This window comes from Electrophorus electricus, chromosome 10, assembly GCF_041902795.1.
Source record: "Electrophorus electricus isolate QZ-2024a chromosome 10, ASM4190279v1, whole genome shotgun sequence".
Taxonomy (NCBI): Eukaryota; Metazoa; Chordata; class Actinopteri; order Gymnotiformes; family Gymnotidae; genus Electrophorus; species Electrophorus electricus.
In genome coordinates, this window is record NC_137506.1 from 14,936,352 (window position 1) to 14,957,722 (window position 21,371).

Genomic DNA, 21,371 nt, shown 5'->3' on the forward strand with positions numbered 1-21,371 from the left:
CTACTGTAGGTAAAGTGTGCATCGAATGAGGTCTGTAAATGTTCCTCCACCAATGAGACTTTTCACTCACTTCCGTATATACTTGCTGCAGAACACTCATCAGAGCCCTTCCACTTCGACACTACAGCAATGGATCTGAAGCTCACTGAAACTCTAAAGTGAGGTATTAGTCATAATTAGTCAAAACTGTGGTATGTTTTACCATCCCACACTTGACTAATTTCAGGTGTGAAGTTTTTATTCTTCCATAACAGGCTACATCTTATATAGATAAGGACAATATCAGGATATATTCAGTAGCCAATATACAATCAGAAAAATATTAAATAGCTTACCTTCTGTACAATCTCCCAATAACAATTAATTTTTGTCAGTATAGAGTATTGATGCATTTTATGAGGCATCTAGAAAACTCATGCCATGCATTGTGAAATTATATTAATGCAGCACAGCATTGTGTGAAGACATTGTGAGTTTTAAATTAGTTTAATCTGTGGTTATTAAATAATTTGTTTTTTGAGGGGTCCAAAAAGCTTTTAAAAATGTACATTTGTCATTTTCTTTAAAATGTAAATTACTTGGCTTTTTTCTGATAAATAATGATAAATAATTTGATCATCGTTCATACAAATTCATTCAAAACGTGATCTCATGCATAGCATTTATTTCTAAGGTTAAAATATGTCAAAAATTTGCATATCGCACTATTTCTAAGTAAGGTACTAGTTCGTGGCGGAAGGTTATCCCCCATGTTATCGTTGTTGGAGCTGGATATATTGCGGCCCCAACGTGAAACAGAGTAGCCGATTGGTTACAGCAGACCCGCAATACTGTCTGGAGTTTGCGAGAGTCTGTAATTGGTTTCGTTAGACCTGCAATGCGTCAAGCATTGGAGTTCAATTTAGGCTTGATAAAGCAAGAAAACACCGTTCACAAAACACGAAATGAAATTGCAGTGGAATAATTTTAAGGGGATAAATGTTCAAAACGACACTTTTGGTATGTCAAGGGAGGCTATGGTTATTTTTTATAAGAAGCATTTTGCCACTGCGTGTGGAAACATGGAAAATGTATGGAGACTCGGGATTGAAAAGGCATTAAAGAGTAAAGTATAATAAAAAAGTAAAGTTGCCAAAGTATGGAAAGCACTCCGGATATTTGCATAAGCATGGCAGTTACACCAGCTGATGGAGTAAAAAAAAACAAAAAACGTCACTGTACCATATGGGGGAAAACATTCAAGTAGTGCTTTCAGCCAAATATGCAAAAACAAGCTTGTTTTATATTACGTCTTCAGTCCAGACAAGCTGACGCTTATACCGTCAATAGTGCTGAACCGGACTTTCAGCCACACTTGTGACGTCATAATTTCCCCCGGAAGGCTGCAAATGACGTCATGTGTAGGCGACTGTTTTTGAGGGCTAACTAAACCACTTTATCTTAGCCACCTGCGACATGGCACTGTTTCCTGCTTTCCGCGGAGTATTAAATGTTGACAGCTCTCGAAATAGAGGTAAGTTAAGTACGCCGTGTATTCTCCCTTTCAACTTTGCAGATCTGAATAAGTACAATGCATAGTCTTTTTCAATAATTAGCTGTCGGTTTCATTGAAAAGTAGCTAAATAGCTAGCGTTAGCTAACTGGTGTTTGCTAACAGTGAGGTTAGATTTGAGTGTTTGTTACCCAATGTGAGTGCGTCATAGCTGGCAGTAATAGGGTGACCTTACATCTTTTTGGGATCTAAAAATGTTTCCGACTGGCATTTCTGAAATGTCCGGGATTTGGCATTTCTTTCATGTTGATTTTTGCTTTCTACAGTCGCCATACAGTCGGCATGTTTTTTGCATTGCTTTGGCCAGTCTCTACAGGATCCACCTACATGCACAGCACAGTTGGGCAGTCACGACCTACACGCTACCATTGGTCAGTTGGGCAGTCATGTATACAACCTACATGTTACTATTGGTCAGATTGGTCAGTTGGGCAGTCATGTACACGACCTACACGCTACCATTGGTCAGATTGGTCAGTTGGGCAGTCATGTACAAAACCTACATGCTACCATTGGTCAGTTGGCAAGTCATGCACACGACCTACATGCTACCATTAGTCAGTTGGCAAGTCATGTACACGACCTACATGTTACTATTGGTCAGATTGGTCAGTTGGGCAGTCATGTACACGACCTACACACTACCATTGGTCAGATTGGTCAGTTGGGCAGTCATGTACACGACCTACACACTACCATTGGTCAGATTGGTCAGTTGGCCAGTCATGTACATGACCTACACGCTACCACTGGCCAGTTGACCGGTCATGTACACGACCTACACGCTACCATTGGTCAGTTGGCCAGTCATGTACACGACCTACACGTTACCATTGGTGAGATTGGTTTTATTATGCTGCTTCACAGTAGCGTATGGCCTGAGAGGACATGGGAAGTTTACTTTCTGTATGTTATTTTGTATGGAGCCTGTTAAGACCTAAAATGCCCAGACACAGAACTGTGATGCTATTAGGGTTTTTGTTTGTTTGTTTTGTTTTGTTTTGTCTGTATACAGTCTGCATGTAACACAAGAATTTTACATACATCAGTCTCCTTATGTTCACACCTCAGCACCTACACTTTGGTTAAATGACCTTTTAGGCTTGTAAATATAATAAAACAAATGAAAAACAAATTTGACAGAGGTATAGATGAAGTGAAGTGGCCAGAGTTTGTGTGCATTGCACATTTGGCTTGTTTTAAATTGCCAATATTGTATTTAAAACATTTAATTTTCAGAAAAGAGTACCTGAGAGCATTAGAACTACTGAAGAGTAGAGTTTTGTACTAACTGTTTTTCATTTATTCTATTACCATGAAAGTATATTCTTTTACTTTATACATTGTTTAAAATGTTATTTGTAAAGAAGAGCCAAATGGAGAGGAATAAGATTATTTGGGCGTGTAGGCTCTGAAGGCAGTTGTTACTGCTCCTATAAGTAATAAATAAATTGGTTAAAAGTATGTATATGTGGACCCCCCCCCCCTTTTTTTTTTGATAACCTAAATGTAATCACTGTAGGCAGTACGAACAGCAAGTTATTTTTCCCCCACACATGCACTGTACAGTTTTGTATTTTCTATACAATTACCTCCTGAGTCAGCATGACAGACTGAAGTAATTGTTAAACTGAATTGCGTGTATTGAGCAGAGGGAGTACAGATACTTACAGACTCAGACTGAGGAAAAATAACACACTAGTCCAAACAGCAATAATATTTTCTTGTGATGTTAATGACTATTATACCATTGGAAATGGCATAATAGTGAAATAGATGTTGACAAGTTAAATATAATATTATTTCACAAAAAAATCAGTAGTTACTAGTTTAACCTACTAGCAACCCTTTTTGTCCTCTAGCACTGGGATGAACAGTGACATCAAACTCCTGTCAACCAAAACTCATATTTGTAATTTAAACTAGATTAAAAACTTCATATTTATTGCATATAGCAACCTTGACAGTGCTGAGAGGAAATAGGCGTGTGTGTGTGTATTTTGTTTTTTTTTGTTTTGTTTTGTTTTTTTACTTAATTTATTTCCACTTTGTAAGGTAAATCATATTCTTACGTTGCAAAGGAAATTCAAGAAGAGTAAAACTATAGTTATTTTTGGATAGAGTTTTTTTCCAGCCTGCTCTTTAATCATTATCAGCAAATTTAGATATAGTTATACATCAGTATTTAATAAAGATGTGCATTTGGTTAAATGTGATATATTCATTTCATTGTTTATACTTGTGGGAGTCCTGAGTATTACTGGTAATTATATATTTTGCATGTAGGTGATTTTATGCACAAGGAGAATTTATAATTAATTATTAAGTAATAGACCAATCAAATCAACATGAATAAATACAAAAGTGCTCACACTGTAAGATTGACATTAGGATTACTTGTGGATGTCATTACTGTCTTTTCATAGTGTCTTCATAGGTTTTAACGTCAAATTACAATGTAAAATGTAAATATTTTCAGACAGTTTTAAAGACCACTGAAACCAGTGTTTATGACTGTAGCATGTACTTTTTTGTAGCCTTGTGGTGCCATTTGTTAACACACTGGTGCAGTAGCCAAAGTATGTACAGTATTGTAGCACAATTCATAAGGACTGAGAAAGGTTAAATGGAAAGGAGCATGTTGAACATATCACTGCAAGATTATGGTAAGTCATAAGGCCTACAAAGGCAAATGTGTCTGGTGCATGGGTCTGTCTTTCCATTAAAGTGAAAAAGATTACTCCTTTTATGTCTGAATGGTCAAATAATTGAAATGTAAGACACATTGAGTCCAGTAGACCAGACTGCTTCAGTGTGCTAACTTTACCTGTAGTACTGGGACATTTTTACAAGTGAGTCAGTCTGTTTAGTAATACCCTCACATTCTATCCATCGATGTCTGATGTTAAATAGATTTCCAGTGGATGCACTAATACTGTTCTGTATCTTGTGGAGAAATTTAGCTTGATGTGGAGGCTTCACATGTGTTGGCAGATTAATAAACTTCTTAAGAACTTCTTAAGACTGACATTGACTGGTCATTTTTCCTCACTGCCCTGACAGACCTTGAATGGCTGAACAATCAGAGTTTCTGCACAAATGATGCCCTGAACCTACATCACAGCCTTACCAGTCCTCCCAGTCCTCCGCATGCAAGGTAACGAAATCCCACAGAAACTCCACGCATGCCCGCACACACAACTTAAGGTTTATTCATATGTGTACACTTTATTTATATCTGACAGACTTTCAAAAAACATAAAAATAAACATTACAGTAAAGTTGAAATTGAATGGATTTTCTGTTTTTTTGATGGCAAGTTTAAGGTGTTTAATGTCTAGTTTGCAGAAACCTGAAGAGCAGGATGATTATGATTTCAAATCCAAAAAGAGAAGAAAGAAAGAAAAGAAGAAGAAGCGAAAGAAACAGAAAAAAACGAATAGAGCAAGCTCAGAGAGCAGCGATTCAGACTGTGACACAGTCTACCCCAGTGACCTGCTCAAGAAAAAAGAACAAAACCCAGACAGGTAGGAGACACAACACTGCCTCTGTCAGCAACCATTATGTTCACACACTGGTTTTCACCTGTCAATAACCAAGACGTTCACACACTTCATTTTTTTTTTTACCTATCAGTAACCATGATGTTTACACACTGGGTTTTACCTGCCAGTAACCATGACATTCACACACTGTGTGTGACTGCCCTTGTCTTTGTAAGGTCTGCCTACTGGTCTGTGTTTTAATTGTTGCAGTATTGGCCTGTGCAGAGTCATTTGTGAGCATCCTGATTGATCTCAGACAAGTGTTCTCCTGTAGTTTTAATGAATCACAGCCTTCACATGATCCAAAAATCAAAAAGAGTGAGAGATGTGAGAGAGATGGAGTGCGAGAGAGGGAGAGAGAGAGGGAGGGAGGGAGGGAGGGAGGGAGGGGGGGGGGAAGAGTGAGAGATGCGGGAGAGTGAGAAAGATGGGGTGCAAGAGAGAGGGAGGGGAGAGTGAGATACGCGGGAGAGTGAGAGAAATGGGGTGTGAGGGAGGGGAGCGAGGGATGGAGAAAGAGAAGGGGAGCGAGAGAGAGAGAGAGAGAGAGAGAAAGGAAAAAATATATATATAGACCCTATAAACTGTTGAGTCTGTGTTTGGATAGTAAACCACATAAGTATTACAAGACACACAACTCTGAATGAATCAACCAAAGTGAAAGTGAGTCATAAAAATCTTCTTGACACACTATTAAGAATCAAATATGCATTGGTTAGTTTAGCAATAGAAAATATTGACCTTGTAGGTCACGGTAGTAGTGGATAACTAAAGAAAACTGGCGATCATGAAGAATATCAGAATATCAACCTATTCGTTGGGATTAGTTTTACATGGGGGAGGGGTAATGTAATTACTACCCCCATTACTCAGTGATTTTGGTCCTCTCCAAGTCTTCGATGTCATTCATACGGCTGCACACATCCACACCTGTAAAGATTTTTTTTTTACCTTCTGTAAAATGACCCGTTTATTTTAAATCTGTGCAAATTGCCATGTCAGCAAATATTCAGTCACATCTTGTGCTTCTTTATGAAGCATTTATATTTTGGCACTTATTTGCCAAAGACTTCAGGGAGCAGACAATTCTAGTATCTTTAGGAAAATGTATGTATCTTGCTGCTATTAAAACCCAAGATACTGTTACTAATAAGCAATTTTATTAAATATTAACATTTTGCATAGACGATGTATGTAGGATTACAGGCAAGTGAGTTCATAATAGTACTAGACAGATAATGTTTGTTAATATAAATTCATATTTAATGCAGCAACAATATTTTGTAGTCCAGCAAAAGCTACATATTACACGTGGATCGTTTCATACAATAGCAGCAAGTAAATCTAGTAGCCAATCTACTAGTAGCCACCAGACACAGAGATTTCTTATCCTCTGCAAACTGGTCATAAACATTGCAGAAGTCTTATTGTAAAATTATTTTATGGTCATGCATCGAGAAAACTAAGTTAATCAAAGTAGTGCTAATGATAGTCATTTTTCTGTGTCTGGTTAATTTCAAACCTAGTACAAAGCTAACGCACCTACAGCCTGTACTGTATATATTTGTAAGAAATGAGCATTTTCCTGTCCGTGAACTTTTTTTTTACAAAGTAAAAGTACAAGTGTACATTTTTAAGCCCCCCAAGTATGTCTCAGTTTTCCCTTTGTCACCTCCAGACAGGAGTGTCAGGTACAAGTAGGGGGGTTTATGTGGCTGGACGACCTCCAAGCCCCGACCAGTCAATCTTTCTGCATTGACAGGAGGGCAGACCCTGCCAACTGGGAATACAGATCCCTTTATAGGGCACACATAGCCAGGTAAGGGCACTTGCCTCTCTGTCTCTCTGTCTGTCTGTCTGTCTCCCTCGGAGTTGTGTACAAAGGTGAGGTGAAAGACAGCCATACTCGTTCACTCCACATTTCAGTGATGTTGCAGCCACTGCAGGGTGTGTGTATATGACAGGTTATGACTTTAGCTGTTTATCTTACTCTAAATATTAAAGCATATCATAAATCTGAAATTCTGATTTCTAATTCTGCTTGCCTTTTTTTTAACTTTACAATGTTCAATACAGTATGACTTTGGGAACAGATTTACTGTTGGTATGTGTGACTTTCTGCATAGCCGTTGGGAAGGTTTCCGTGTCTGCACTGCCTGCTGTTCTCTCTCTGGCCCACATTTTCCACTTCTACAGCATTTTGTTTAGTGATGCATTATACTGGACTATTTCCACTTTGGTGTGTGTGTGCACGATTGTGTGCACATGTGCGTGCAGGGCTCACAGGCAGTCAGGGAGGTCTGCTTGATTCTGGTGTCAAGGCTCCGATCTGTCACTAGCAGTCAATATTCTTTCTCTTTCTTGCACACACACACACATACACAGGCTCATATTTCCTCTCTGTTCTTTTTTCCTCATAGAGGCTATTAAACCCTCAGCTAAAAATATGCCAATGGCCAGGATCATTGGATGATTTGTAGCAGTACAGAGAATTTGCATTCCCTATTTCACACTGCAATGACTAAAAGCGTTCATACAAGATATGCACACACTTTTTCTTTCTCTCTCCCTCATTCACACCATCAGGTATTGGACAGATAGCTTCATCAATTCTTAGTCTTTTTTCTCTTTTGTCTGTGTGTTTGTGTGCATGTACTTGCATGCTGTGTATCATGTGCACAGGTATAAAAGAAAGGGCAGTTCTGTTCTGGGGCTGGACAGCAGGACACAGGCTGTGTGCTGGGACGACTCTGCAGGGCAGACAAAGCGAGGGGACCAGAGACCAAAACGCTACTTTTCCCTGTCTGTCTGCCAGCTACTCCGCTGCGAGGCCCTGCCTTTGCTCCCTGATGCTCTGGACTCTGTTTCTGCCGCATTCATCCCCCTGAGCTCCACCCAGGACAAGGATGCCGGCTTGAGAGCATGTACTGCCGGGCTCAACCCTCTTGGAGTTTATGACTCTGGTACTTTCCTGTGGCTGGAGGGCAAAGGTCAGCAACAGGTAAAAGACAACGTGCTGCAGCCTCCGGAGAACAGTGCCACCCTGCTAAAAGCCAAAGTGGAGGAGTTCAACAGAAAACTACGCGAGAATCCCACTGATATTCAAACATGGCTGGCTTTTATATGCTTCCAGGTAAACATAAGCATTGTCCAGCCTAGAAGCCCTGTCAAAACACCTTTCAGTCAAATCTGCTGGCTAACCTGTTGCAGGAGGTCCTGAGTTTGTGTGTGTGTGTGTGTGTGTGCGTGTGTGTGTGTGTTAAGGATGAGATGGGTGCAGCATGTGGCGCATTTCCAGATGCGCAGGACAGTGAGGCAGAAGCTCGGAGGCTTTCTGTACGCGCTCTGCTGGAGAGGAAGGTTTCCATTCTAGATCGTGCGCTGGAGAGTAACCCTGGCAGCGTCGACCTCAAGCTAAAGAGACTGCAGCTGTGCCAAGAGCTCTGGGAGCCTGCGATGCTTCTGAAAGAGTGGAAGAAACTGGTGTTCATCCATCCCAACAGCGCCCCCCTGTGGAAAAGCTACCTGCTCTTCGCTCAGAGTCACTTCAGCACCTTTTCTATGTCAAAGGTGAATGCTGTTTATGGAAAGTGTTTGAGCACGCTCAGTGCGGTGCAGGATGGAAGCATGGTGTCCCACCCCCCTCTGCCAGGGACACAGGAGGACATGCTAGGTATGTTAAATGAAAGCAAATAACATTTTATACAGACACTTTCATTAGTATACACAACAGCATTCATTCATTCATGCAGCCTTGCATAAATAAGTCTTATATCAACATGAGGTCATATGAATGGTGAATATTGACTGATGTGTTTTAGTGTGCAAACTCAGTGTTTTAGTAGTTCTCGCAGTAATTAGAGCCAAAGCATGTGTAATGGAGACTGTAGACAGACAGTATCTCCACTCAGACCCTGGCTACATGTGTTAGTACACACATAGATATCGTTCACTCTCCCTCTCTCTTAATGCCAGGAGCATTATAAGCAAACAAACGCATCCCTTCTCTTAACGATCCATGATCATCCATAATCAGTAAATGTGTGCTTTCACTGCCATGAACCATGTTTTGGAATGAAACTCTTTACTGCTGAACAAGACATTGTTTGCTTTGAAATATTTTAAGTAAAACAGTCAATATTATTAAGACAGTCAAAGGCAAAAAAATTTGAGCAAAGCTTGAAAAAGCTGCTGTGGAGTCTCAGTCTAATAAAGCTACCTGTGTGCTCAGCATTTGACAACTAATATGATCAATCATTTAATCGCCAAACAAAATAATTAGGTGTTTAATTTGAAACGAAAGTTTGAGCCATTCAGGGTTAAAAGCTGTCTGCCACATAGTGACTTCACCAGTCCACTTGTATGCCGCAGTACAGCTTTTAACCCTGCCTTTCCCGTGCAAGTGAACTGCTCAGTTGTGCTTGGTGCAGTTGTGTTGTGTTGTGTTAATTTTATGTATTTTTATACAATTCTATTAAGCATTATATTTACACTCCAAAACTGCTTTGTCAGCATCCACCATTTTTTTATTGTTTGGTTTGGCTTCAGAAACATCCCTCGACATTGGAATCATAGGATTGAATAGTGTCCAGTGTTTGCACAGTTCAGATTTTCACCCTGTGTATCATATAATCTAGGAACTTTTGGCATACTTTAGTACAGAAGTATGCGATTTTGTACATAGCCAACCTGTGGTTTATTTACATTCAAATAGTTGCACATCAGGTAAGTGTCATTCCCATATTAGGAACTCTGGGTTTAAATGTTTTCTCTCTACAGACAAATTAATATTGTTTTCGAAAATCACCTCTGTCAAAGTCTAAAATATAAAACACGAATATTGTTCCGTAAGATAAAGCTACTGCACATATAAATTACTTCAGTAAGACGGTTGAGGTGGGTTGCTGCTTCTGTGCTTGATCAGACTTTTCCAAGGACGAGTACCTTATTCAAGGTGGAAAGCTCGTTCAGTCTGGTTGTGTTCAGCAGTTTGAAAGCAAGGCTGCTTGTAGGGATTGAGCAAGCTATGAACTGAATGGAAGGATTTATTTAGTGTGTTTCTACACTTTAACAACATATTTCAAATGATCCAGTGATATTTAGGAGAAAAAATGTATGTAGGACAAGACTACATATATTTTAAACATTTTTGCATACCACAAGGTGTGACGGGCAATTTCTGAAAACTAAATTTTTCTCATTGACAAGAACCTATTAGAATTGAAGTACTTTGTAACAGAATAAGAGCATGCTGCTGACAACAAAATGACGATATGTCATCAGTGATTTCAGTGATATGATTTCAATGGTCCATTGTCTAACAGTTACTGTGGAGAAAAACAAGATTAACCAGTCACATCCATTCGTTTTTTAGGTTTCTGATTGAAAGCTGTAGCTAGCCAGTTAGCTGCACTAGCAATGGATGTGTGGTCACAAATGTAAATAAATAAATAAATAGATAGATAGATAAGAATTGGCGATGACTTTGGTTGAGCTTTAAGAAAGAAGTCAAAAACAACTGAACTGCAATATTTTTAAATATGCCTATTAATATTTTTAATGTGGCCAGAGGTGGATGTCATGCATTAAGTAATGATACTACAACTGCGTCTGGCAGTGTCTGGTACTGCATTGCAGTTTTCAGTTTAATTTTACTTGGTGATATAGTATTTATCCTGGTTTTGTGTGCGTGTGGGAGACCTTGCACTAATGAAGTCATTTTGATGTGTTCTTCTGGTCTCTAATGCTGTCATTCTGTTGCGTTCTTGTAGACATCTTCTTGCTACAGTGCCACTTCCTGCGCCAAGTGGGCCACTCGGAGAAGGCTGTGTCTCTTTTCCAGGCCCTCCTGGACTTCACCTTCTTTAAACCTGACAGCCTGAAAGACCTACCCACCAGACAACAGGTCTCTCTCTCTCTCACACACACACACACACACAAATTTAATATACTAAGCTGGCTGTAATGTATTAGTTACCCACCAAGCAGTAGGTCACATACGTACAAATTTCATATATTGAGTTGACTGTAATGTATGAATTACCTGTCAAACAAAAGCTCTGATATGGGTTGTGTCTGCTATGACTCTGCAAAACTGTCAGCTTTAGATGTATTTGTTGCTTTTTGATAGGGACTTTTAAGAATTAAGCCAAATCTTCTTCATTCTGAGTGAGGCACCTTCCAAAAAGTTCGACTCTTACTACTTTGGGCATGTTACTGATTAGTTGCTAAGTTGCTTGTGTAGAAGGGTGGTGTAGCGCTACGTTTTTGTGTGTTAGCGTAGCGGACTGTGAGTGTAGTGAATGACAGAAAAGACGGATGTCATCAGTTGGCTAGCATTCTCCACTGTTGCTCATATTCATCTCACATAGTGAGCCTCCCAAACCTGACTTAACTATTAATGCTACAGGCTGCATTTGGTCAGCTACCAGCTGTCTCTTTAAGATTGGCTGCCTTCGTCATGCTGACTGTGTGCGATTGGCTGTGTAACAGCTGAGGTCTGGGTATGTGCTGCAGTATGAGGTATTTCTGGCTGTAAGCAACAATGCAGAGGGATTAATAATTATAAAAGCAGACCTCTCCTCTGAGCTCATTCTTCACACCACCATTTAGCAACTGTACACCTAGCTGTTTCCAATGGACTGACAGCGATTTTTTTTCTACTGGGGGAATGTGCATGCTGTCTTAACTCTTGACTTTTGGTGGGTGTGTGTACACGTGTATGCATTCAGGTCGAGTTCTTTGAGCCATTCTGGGACAGTGGTGAGCCACGGGTGGGGGAGCGTGGGGCCAGGGGGTGGAGGGCCTGGATGCTGCAGCAGGAGAGAGGAGGCTGGGTCATTCCCCCTGAGCCAGGTATGCTGCACCTGTATCACAGGCACCATATACACCTGGATCTCACACACTCACTCATCTGAACCACATACACCCCTCTCACAGACCACATATACACTTGGATGTCACATAACCTGGCAAAGCTATCTGTCCGATACCTAAGGCTGAGTGAGTGAGTGAGTGAGTGAGTGAGTGAGTGAGTGAGTGAGTGAGTGAGTGAGTGAGTGAGTGAGTGAGTGAGTGAGTGAGTGAGTGAGTGTGAGTCTGTCTGTCTGTCTGTCTGTCTGTCTGTCTGTCTGTCTGTCTGTCTGTCTGTCTGTCTGTCTGTCTGTCTGTCTGTCTGTCTGTCTGTCTGTCTGAGAGAGTGACAGAGTGACAGACAGACAGAGTGACAGACAGACAGAGTGAGTGAGTGACAGACAGACAGAGAGAGTGAGTGACAGACAGACAGACAGTGAGAGAGTGAGTGACAGAGAGAGAGAATGAATATCTCTTGTATGAACCCTTTCTCACTCAAATAGGGAATACAGATTCTCTGTACTGCTACAAATCGTCGAGTGAACCTATTAGCCAGTGATCATATTTTAGCTGAGGGTTTAATAGTCTCTATGAGGAAAAAAGAACAGATGGGAAATGTGAGCCGGTGTGTGTGGGTGGGAAAAAAAGAGTATTGAATGCTATCTCCTAGTGACACATCGGAGCCTTGACAGCAGAGTCAAGCTGGCTTCCCTGACTGCCTCTGACCCTCTGTGAGCCCTGAATCCACACATTTATGCATGTATACATTTATATACATTTATGCATTTATACATTTGTGCTGTAGTAGCTCGGGGGACGGCTATCTCTGACTTCACTTGTGGTTCTGCTAGCAGTTTCTCTGTACTATTTAAGGATGACACAGCCCCACACCCCCAACCAGACAGTTTCTCTGTAGTAGTTAAGGACCGCCCCCACCCCTGCAGAGGAGTAGTAATGGCCACTCCAGGTGTTACAATGCCATCCCACACATCTAACACAGTTATAATTAGTGACACATTTTTATGTTGTTGTTGTTTTTTGATACTGTATATTTTTGCTGCATAGATCAGGGTTAATAGTTAATTGGTCAATTGTCTCTCTTATGTTTAATGACCAGTAACGGGTCATGGCCAGTAAGTCAGTGCTCTTAAGGTCTGCTCTCATTCAAGTGACGTTCATGTGACATTCCCTTGCACACTTCAGGATCATTTATGACTCCAAATCCAGATTCCTACCATGGGCCTTTTCAATGGACAGAACAAACAAACCATTCAGTCTCTTCTGTGTCCTCTGAAGTAAGCTTCCAATTCTGGAAGTCTGTTTAATTCAACCCACTGCTCGCGTTGTTCTTTTTGCTTTTGTGCTTAAATTGACTTAGCATCTTCACGGCTAAAAGTCAAAGCTTCCTCTAACATTAACCTGAATGTTTACACTACATAGTTGGATCACAGTAACTGTACATTATTTTTAGATAACACGCTACTGGCCAAATAAGAACTTTCCCGAGAACCTTTACTATGAATCGGGGATACTTTTTGATTAAAATAAAATACATGTATATTATTCATTTAAGGTTTTAGGATTTTAGTGTTATAAATAATGAATATATAATGTTTGAAAGATTAAGAACAATTAGTTCAGGGCCCAACTGGAACTGTAGGTGACCCAGCACATCCTGGCATGATGTTAACTTTTTTTGATGTTTCAGTTATGTCTGAAAATTCTGGTTTACATACAGTCATCTTTACAAACATGTATTTGCAATACAACTCTTCACATTCCAAAACTCCATCCCTTACTCACAGCTATAAAGATTTAAGCACATTTGCAGTGAGAGAAGAATTCCACCAGAAAATTATGGAAATGTGTGAAAATGTTCCGAACATTGGGTTATGGAGTTGTGTTTTACCTGTTCAGAGAGTAGATGCACTGACCTATAAAAATCTACTGTTAAGGCAACAAGAATTCCTTTGGTGCTGTATTATCCTGAAAATAATACAGTGGCTGAAATGTATTTAAACACTTCAGAATCCTCTGAGAAAATGCAGAGACTATCCCTTTTTTAAAGGAACCTCCACTAATCTCCTACAGATGAGACAAAAACATCAAAGACATTCTTGTCAAGAATAAGATAAATGACCATTTGGATAATAACTATAGTACTGTAGCCTGCAGTCGATCTAGATTGTGCTACATGTCAATTTATTAACACAGCCACTAGAATAACTGGCATGAAAGGACCAGTTGTTGTCACCCATTCCTCCTCATGCATTACTGCAAGAGTTGTCTATTGTATTGCAAGAGACCAAATCAATTTTACATCAGAGAAACCAAGGTGAAACCATCATGCTTTGTCCTTTCCAGTGGGAAGGCATTTTAATACTAATGGACAATTAATTATTCATATATATATATATATATATGTATATATATATATATGTATGTATGTATGTGTGTATGTGTATGTGTATGTGTGTGTGTGTGTATGTATGTATGTTGTTGCACCAATTAAATCAGGAAACTCAGAGAAACTGATCTACACTACCAGGATTGTAGAACCCCATGGAATGAATGTTATGATTTAAACATCTACTATTTTCTAATATAAACTGGTTTCTCCTCCTACAAATTCAGAAACACTTTGCCAAAATGTTGTGTTTCTCTGGAAATTTCTCACTCTCATTTTCTCTCTCTCACTCACTCACTCGCTCACACTCACGCACTCACTCACATGCACACGCGCACACATACAGGTTGCACTGTGGGTTGGGGTCAGATGTGCCTGCTAGGTGTAGGTCCCATAATACCTCAGTATTCAGAATGGCAGCCCTGTGAGACTAAATACAACCCAACAGAATTTCCATTCTCTTATTCTTCCGTCACAGAGGAGGAGGAGGATGAAGATCAGGATGAGTCTGAGATTAAAGACAAAACCCAGCCTAAGTGGAAGATATGGCTAGATGTGGAAGCTTCTCGCGAAGCGAATCACTGGTTGCCATGGAGACCAGACGGTGCTAAGAGCCAATCACAAGAGGATTGTGAGGACCCAGATCGACAGGTATCATCAATGACTTAAATGTGATGGCATGACACATTTGCTGAGGATACATTTCTTGAAGTTCTTAATGTTGTCCTGTATGTGTCCAGGTGCTGTTTGATGACATTGGGCCCTCTATGATCCGGGTTGAGTCTGCCCAGCTGCAGCTACATTTGCTGTCCTCCTTCCTGCAATTCCTAGGCCTTCCAGGATGCTCTGGCCCCCCAGCCTCCAGTTTACTTTTAGATGACTCCGCTTTCTTGGATGAGAGCTTTGATCCTGAACGCCCTCTGACTTCTTATGACCTTCCAGTATCTGGGGTCAGTGCTGTCGGTCACATGAATTACTTTTACAGCTCCAGGAGGCAAACAGGGCTATGTAAGGCAGGAGAGGAGTTTCTGAAGAACGTTCTGGAACAGACTCTCCCACTCCTCTCAGCACAAGACAGAGCAGCCCTAAATCTCTGCTGGCTGCAGTATGAGAAGCTGAAGGTTTGTGTGCTTTTGATGGATTAGTGGTCAGTTTATCTGTGGCTCTTTAAAGGCTGACCAAACCCTGCAAAAAAACATTGTGCCCCACTCTGTATGGTGTGTGTGTGTGTGTGTGTGTGTGTGTGTGTGTGTGTGTGTGTGTGTGTGTGTGTGTGTGTGTGTGTGTACACTTCACTCAATATACTGAATAAGTAGAAATATCATATTTTTTCTGTGTGTTACAGGTCTTGCGCTGTGTGCATCACAAGAATAAGAAGCGTTTGAAGTTTCAGGGGAAGTCCAGTAAGCGTATGGCTAAATGTCTGCTGAAACAGCAGGAGAACCGTGGCAGCCTAGCCCTGTGGAGGGAGTATGGCCATGTGGAGTGGCTCCTGGGAAACGTGGAGGAGGCTCGCAGGGTGTTTGACACCGCCCTCACTCTGGGTGTGGCCTTAGGCCTCCATGACCACGCTCTTTGTAATCTCTGCCTCTTATATGCCCAATTAGAAGTGGAGCTGACGTGTAATGGTGTGGCCGGAAGCTCAGGAATGGTCCCCACTGCCTCTCGAGCTGTCCACATACTCACCACATTGGCTGAGGGCGCCATCTACACACCATTCTCAGGACACGTCAACCCAGTGACTATATTGAAGGCACGCAAACTCTATGAACAGGCACTGTCTGCCCTTCCAGACATCAGCAGTGCTGGGGCTTCTGGGAAACCTGAGAACATATGTGGACTGTTTGGCTGTTTTGGGCTTTTCCAGTACCTGACCATGGGGATAGAAGCAGCTGATGCAGTCTATGTGCAGGCCAGAGAAACTCTCTCCAGTTTTCCCCGTTCAACCGAGGGCAGCACATCTTTCACACACCATGACTCAGATGTGATGTCACAGTGCGAGGCCTTGGCTGTCCAGCATGTCACACTGTTACATCACCATGGAAACACGAGTGTGTTCCCTCTGTCCCACCTCAGACTGGCTCTCACTGATGCACTGAATCACCTGCCCTGCAGTGCCCCCTTATGGAAACTCTATCTGCGGGCCGAGTGCCGCTGCCATAACCGTGGTCGCACACGCAGGTTCTTCCACAGTGTTGCCAAGAGCAACCAGAGTGTGATACCCCGCCTTTTTGCTGTGATGGCGGAGCAGCACTGGAAGCAACAGTTGGACTTGGCTCATAGGTGAGCACTGATGAGAAACATGAGTGAACTTCATATAAAGTTCAACAGCATGTACAGTTCATGTTTACACTGTGGGGAATTTTTAATGTGTATATCCTGAGAGGGACAGTTTTTTAGCTAGTTTAATATTTCACTCTTTTATACTCACTGCACATTAATCTTATGTCCTGTAGTTCCAGGTTGAGTCTTCCAGCAGAAACTCTACCCACTTTACCGGAGATGGGCCTTAGTAACCGTATCCATGCACTGTTTGAGGCTGCTGTGGCAACAGAACATGGGACTCACTGCCCTCTGCTTTGGAGGATGTATATGACCGCCCTGGTAAAAACCTTTACAGTCAGCATGGAGATGGATATACCATTTATATCAACAGAAGTGCCCATGCAGCACTAGAGATTTTGAATTCTTTGCTAAACTGGTCCTGAAATAGTACTGCTATAACCCTGGTGTTTTATTTGTCAAATTTTAGAGTTGCAGACCTGGGCTGAGATCAGTGTTTACTCTTCTTATTCTTATTTAATTTGAAAAGGAGCATCTTTCCATAAGCCAGATGATTATGAATTTAGGGCATTTTTCCTAAAACCACTCTAGTGTTAAGAGATGTCGTCATCTTTACAGGGATTTCACTTTTAGGAAACTGGTAGAAAGTTTACAATCTGATGTACTTTAATCACCAGCCTATGCAAAATCATGGTGATGATGCTGTATGTTGTGTCCAGGTCTCTAATGGATACATAGAGAGGGGCAGAGGAATCTTCTACAAAGCACTACAGGCCATACCATGGGTCAAAGTGAGCTCTCTCTCTAATTAATGAATTAATGATAGATTGTCATGTATAACATTACTTTTGTTTCATGGTTAAATATAAGTTTGAGTTGTAAAATGTCACTGTGCACTTAATTGCAGTTTATGAAACAGCAGGTACATAGTAGTGAGGTGTTTGTGTTGTGTGTGTGTGTGTGTGTGTGTGTGTGTGTGTGTGTGTGTGTGTGTGTGTGTGTGTGTGTGTGTGTGTGTGTGTGTGTGTGTGTGTGTGTGTGTGTGTGTGTGTGTGTTTGTGTGTGTGTGTTTGTGTGTGTGTGTGTGTGTGTGTGTGTTAACCTGTAGGGTTTGTACATGGATGCAGTGAAGTTGTTTCCAGAGCATGTACAGGAGTTTCTGGACCTTCTGACAGAGAAGGAGCTCAGGCTCCGGGTTCCTTTGGAGGAGGTGGACATTCTGTTGGAGGATTAGTCACCCAAACTCTTCCCATAATGCACCAGGCTGGATTCCAAACTACTTCATGCCAGCACCAGGACACCTATTCAAAATACTTTTTTAATTTTAGTTAAAAGTACAATTTTGTGATAATAAATGTATATACATAAATTTGTAGTAAATATTCTGTGCTGGCTGTTCATGTGAGCATTGCTCAGATAGAGAAAGCAGACCTCTAAAGGGAATTGAATGTGGTGAGAGGCAGAATAGCTCATAACCTCTTCATGTCCTAGGCTGCAGGAACCATCTTTAGAAATGTGAAATCATAGGCAGTGGACACACCTTCTCATAGAGATGCTACAGTAAATCCCGATGTCTTGCATTTACTTTCTTTCCATCTTCCATCTCCTCAGAGTTCATGTCAGGTAGTGATGTTGCGTGGGCATCATTAGGTGATAGTAGGCTAGCTTTGAGTGTGCTGGCCAAAAGTCCTTGCACACTAGCAGTGAACATTCAATTCTGCACCAGCCAATTAAATGATACCAAACACTTAAAGTGAAGTCAGATTGCTTTACATAGTTGTAAATGGACTTTTACCTTGTTGAATCTTTACGGCATAATTTGGACACTGAATAAAGGTTTTGGTTTGTACAATTATATAATAGTAAAATACAAAAAAGCAAGTTAAAGCAGAAACCAAAAGGTTTATATGTAGTTAGATAGGTGTGTGTATATATATTAGAAAACGTAAACCTTTTTTTGGTCAAACATATTACATTAATGCATACAACCTTTTATATACAACCAAAGATGCTGACACAAGCAGCCTGCATGTCATCAGTTGCATTTTTTTTTTCTCTAGAACATGTTTTTTCATTTGTATGCAACAATCCAGCAACCCAAAATCTATGTTCCTAATATCAACAATCCTTACTCAAACTCCTAATAACTATATTCATAATAACTACCATAGAATTAGTTTAAATGTCATTTACATTTTAAAACATCAGAAAGGGGTTGTTCTTGCATGGGAGTAGCTAATTAACATGACAGTAAGTTATTTGTTTATCTAGAAAAACATGCACACCTCACATGAAACTTGCATGGTAGCAGGGGTTCATAAGCACTGCTGGAAAAATGGTAAGAGGTAAACGAAGTAAATAGTGTAAAAAAAAAAAATTTGACTTTGTAGTGTATATCATAGAGAAAATTAATCCTAAATTAATGTTTAGCTTTTGAACATTCCCAAATGCAGACCTACAGAATGAGCTGAATCTGTGGTGTGAAACAGCAAACCAGCTTCTTCCAGTTGAAAACACTGGCAGCTGCAGAAGGCAGGGCCAACATTCCTAAGGACAGATTTCTTATAATCAGTATTCAATAATTTCAATTAAAATCGGAAGTGACTTGGAATTGAAGGGTGGCCCGAAGAAAAGCAAATTACTCTCAACCCAAGAAACAGTGAAATGCCTGAGAAGAGAACTATATAAACAAAGTTATAGAATGTGGTTCAGAGGTGAACTTGTGCTATCTAAAACACAACTGTACACACAAAAATATTTACAAAATCTGTGTTTTATATAAAATACTAACCATTCACTAAATCCAGTAATGCAATTTAATTTGGTTTAAAATGGTAACGGATAAAATTCAGTTCTCTAAGATGTATAAAAATAAAGGTTTCTTTGCTTCCTAAGTCTGCCTAAAGTAATATATTTATTGTTTGATTAGATCTTACTAAGTCTGGATTAGCATGTCTAAAATGTCAGAACCACTCAGTGCCAACGTCTGATTACAGTTATAGTATGCTAAAATAACATTGCGGTTCTATGTAAATTTAGTCACATGCGTTAAACATTTAAGTAAATATCTCAGCTTTGCCCAGGGGCAGCAATTTTAGTCTAATAATTTAGTCTTTAGCATAGGAATACTGAAGTCTTTTCTTTGTTGTTGAATGTGTTAAAAAATCTAATTGCTTGAATAACAAGTAATCTTTCTCATATATTTAAAAGAAATGTCCCATGCACAATAAAACAAGCTAAAAGTACAGGACCCAGTGAGGTTGCTTCAGCTGAGGTTACTGCTTATACTTGATAGTAACCTTGAAGTCCTAAGAATTCAGTAACTGGTTGCTGATGGAATGTTTTGCTAATAACTACATGGAGAGGAACAACACTGCTCAGACTTCAGTGTTAGGAGTAGTGACAGTGAGAAGCTTGTCTCCTACAGGACCCTCAGTACTAACTGAGATGAAACTTGATTCCAACTGGGGAAAACAAAAATGAATAATTTTTAAAAATTGTATATAACACACACGCACACACTACATTGGTTTAAAAGCACTTTTTCATTTTGATGTACCTAGTTGAAGCTCTAGTTGAAAGCTTCAGTGTTGTTCATAACAAAGTGTCCATTCTTGAAACTTCCACCCTGATCTTTGAATTTCTGCAGAAATATTACATTACATTCAAACAGCATGGAGGCACTCCACAATATTCCAGAAATTCTGGACCAGAGGTGCGTATTTCAAATTCAGAGTCTACCCTTTAAAAACTGTTCTAATCACTCAATTTCATTAAAATTATCTTAATTAGATAAAATTCATGCATGGTATAAAATTCTGTTTAAATTTAAATACATCTGTCCTGGATCCATCTAGTACCTGAGTTTTACAGATTCATATGGTGTAATTCTAATTAAAATACTGGCATTAAATACTTTAAAATTCTGAGGTGAAATATGTACAGAGATGTTAGGTGTTATAAAGATTTTCTGCTCCCCCACCTGGTTGAAGCTGCCCCGGTTGGCTCCTCCTCCCCTATTCATGTTGTCCCAGTGCATTGCATGGCTCCTCCCCTGGGTCCCATGTTTCACATGTCCTACCTGCCTCCATGGAAGCCTAGGGTGGGAGAAATTCATCATCCAAGCTGTCTGGAGGAGGGTTGGGGAAGTGCTGACCTCTCCTGTTTACTGTATTGTTGAGCAGAGGAAAGAACACTACATATCTAGAGGCAGTTCCAGAAAATAACATTGATTAAAATACCATTTCTGTGGTTGTGATCATCATGGAAGTTAAAAAGTTGCACAGTATGATAGCCAGCAGGATTGGATGAGTTTTGATACGAGTTTGGCTGCGTTTTATTTGGGTTTTTTCCAGTACCAGTACTAAAATGATCATTTTAAAATGGTGCTGGTACCTAAATGGTAACAAATTTTTTTTTCTTCCTTGATGGGTGGAAATGCTGTTCTGAATTAAAGTCTTTAAATTAACTTTATTCTTTTTTCTTTCTTATTACATTATTCTAAAAAAAATTTTAAAATATTTAAATTGTCTTTGTTTTGCAGTTATTTTGTTTTTACATCTTTATTTTAAATTCTCTTTTAAATGTTTCTTTAAAGGAATTAATAATTTTTTTTTAAATTAATATCTTTTTATGTCTCACTGTAATCTTTAAATTTTTTAAATTTTTTCTTGCTCTTTTAATTTTGGTAAATAGCTTTGTGAGGTGATAGATCTCAGGATGTAATAAGCTT

The 21,371-nt window shown here is 40.0% G+C and overlaps 1 protein-coding gene across 1 annotated transcript; it reads left to right on the plus strand.

The window, feature by feature from the left end:
* Nucleotides 1-1,182: 1,182 nt before the first annotated feature.
* nrde2 (NRDE-2, necessary for RNA interference, domain containing) lies at nucleotides 1,183-19,533 on the plus strand. The gene is made up of 14 exons (XM_081721116.1): nucleotides 1,183-1,513; nucleotides 4,616-4,709; nucleotides 4,894-5,079; nucleotides 6,776-6,916; nucleotides 7,780-8,230; nucleotides 8,362-8,770; nucleotides 10,869-11,002; nucleotides 11,829-11,952; nucleotides 14,835-15,007; nucleotides 15,097-15,477; nucleotides 15,702-16,639; nucleotides 16,813-16,960; nucleotides 17,359-17,430; nucleotides 17,748-19,533. Exons 1-14 carry the CDS (start codon nucleotides 1,456-1,458, stop codon nucleotides 17,871-17,873), a joined length of 3,435 nt encoding a protein of 1,144 aa, XP_081577242.1. The 5' UTR covers nucleotides 1,183-1,455; the 3' UTR covers nucleotides 17,874-19,533.
* Nucleotides 19,534-21,371: the final 1,838 nt, after the last annotated feature.

Excerpts from the sequence above, each read along its gene's own strand:
- nrde2 (XM_081721116.1), top strand. The coding sequence starts at position 1,456 with ATGGCACTGTTTCCTGCTTTCCGCGGAGTATTAAATGTTGACAGCTCT. Across the intron at positions 1,514-4,615 it reads TGACAGCTCTCGAAATAGAG|ACCTTGAATGGCTGAACAAT; the intron begins GTAAGTTAAGTA and ends CTGCCCTGACAG. Across the intron at positions 5,080-6,775 it reads AAAGAACAAAACCCAGACAG|ACAGGAGTGTCAGGTACAAG; the intron begins GTAGGAGACACA and ends TGTCACCTCCAG.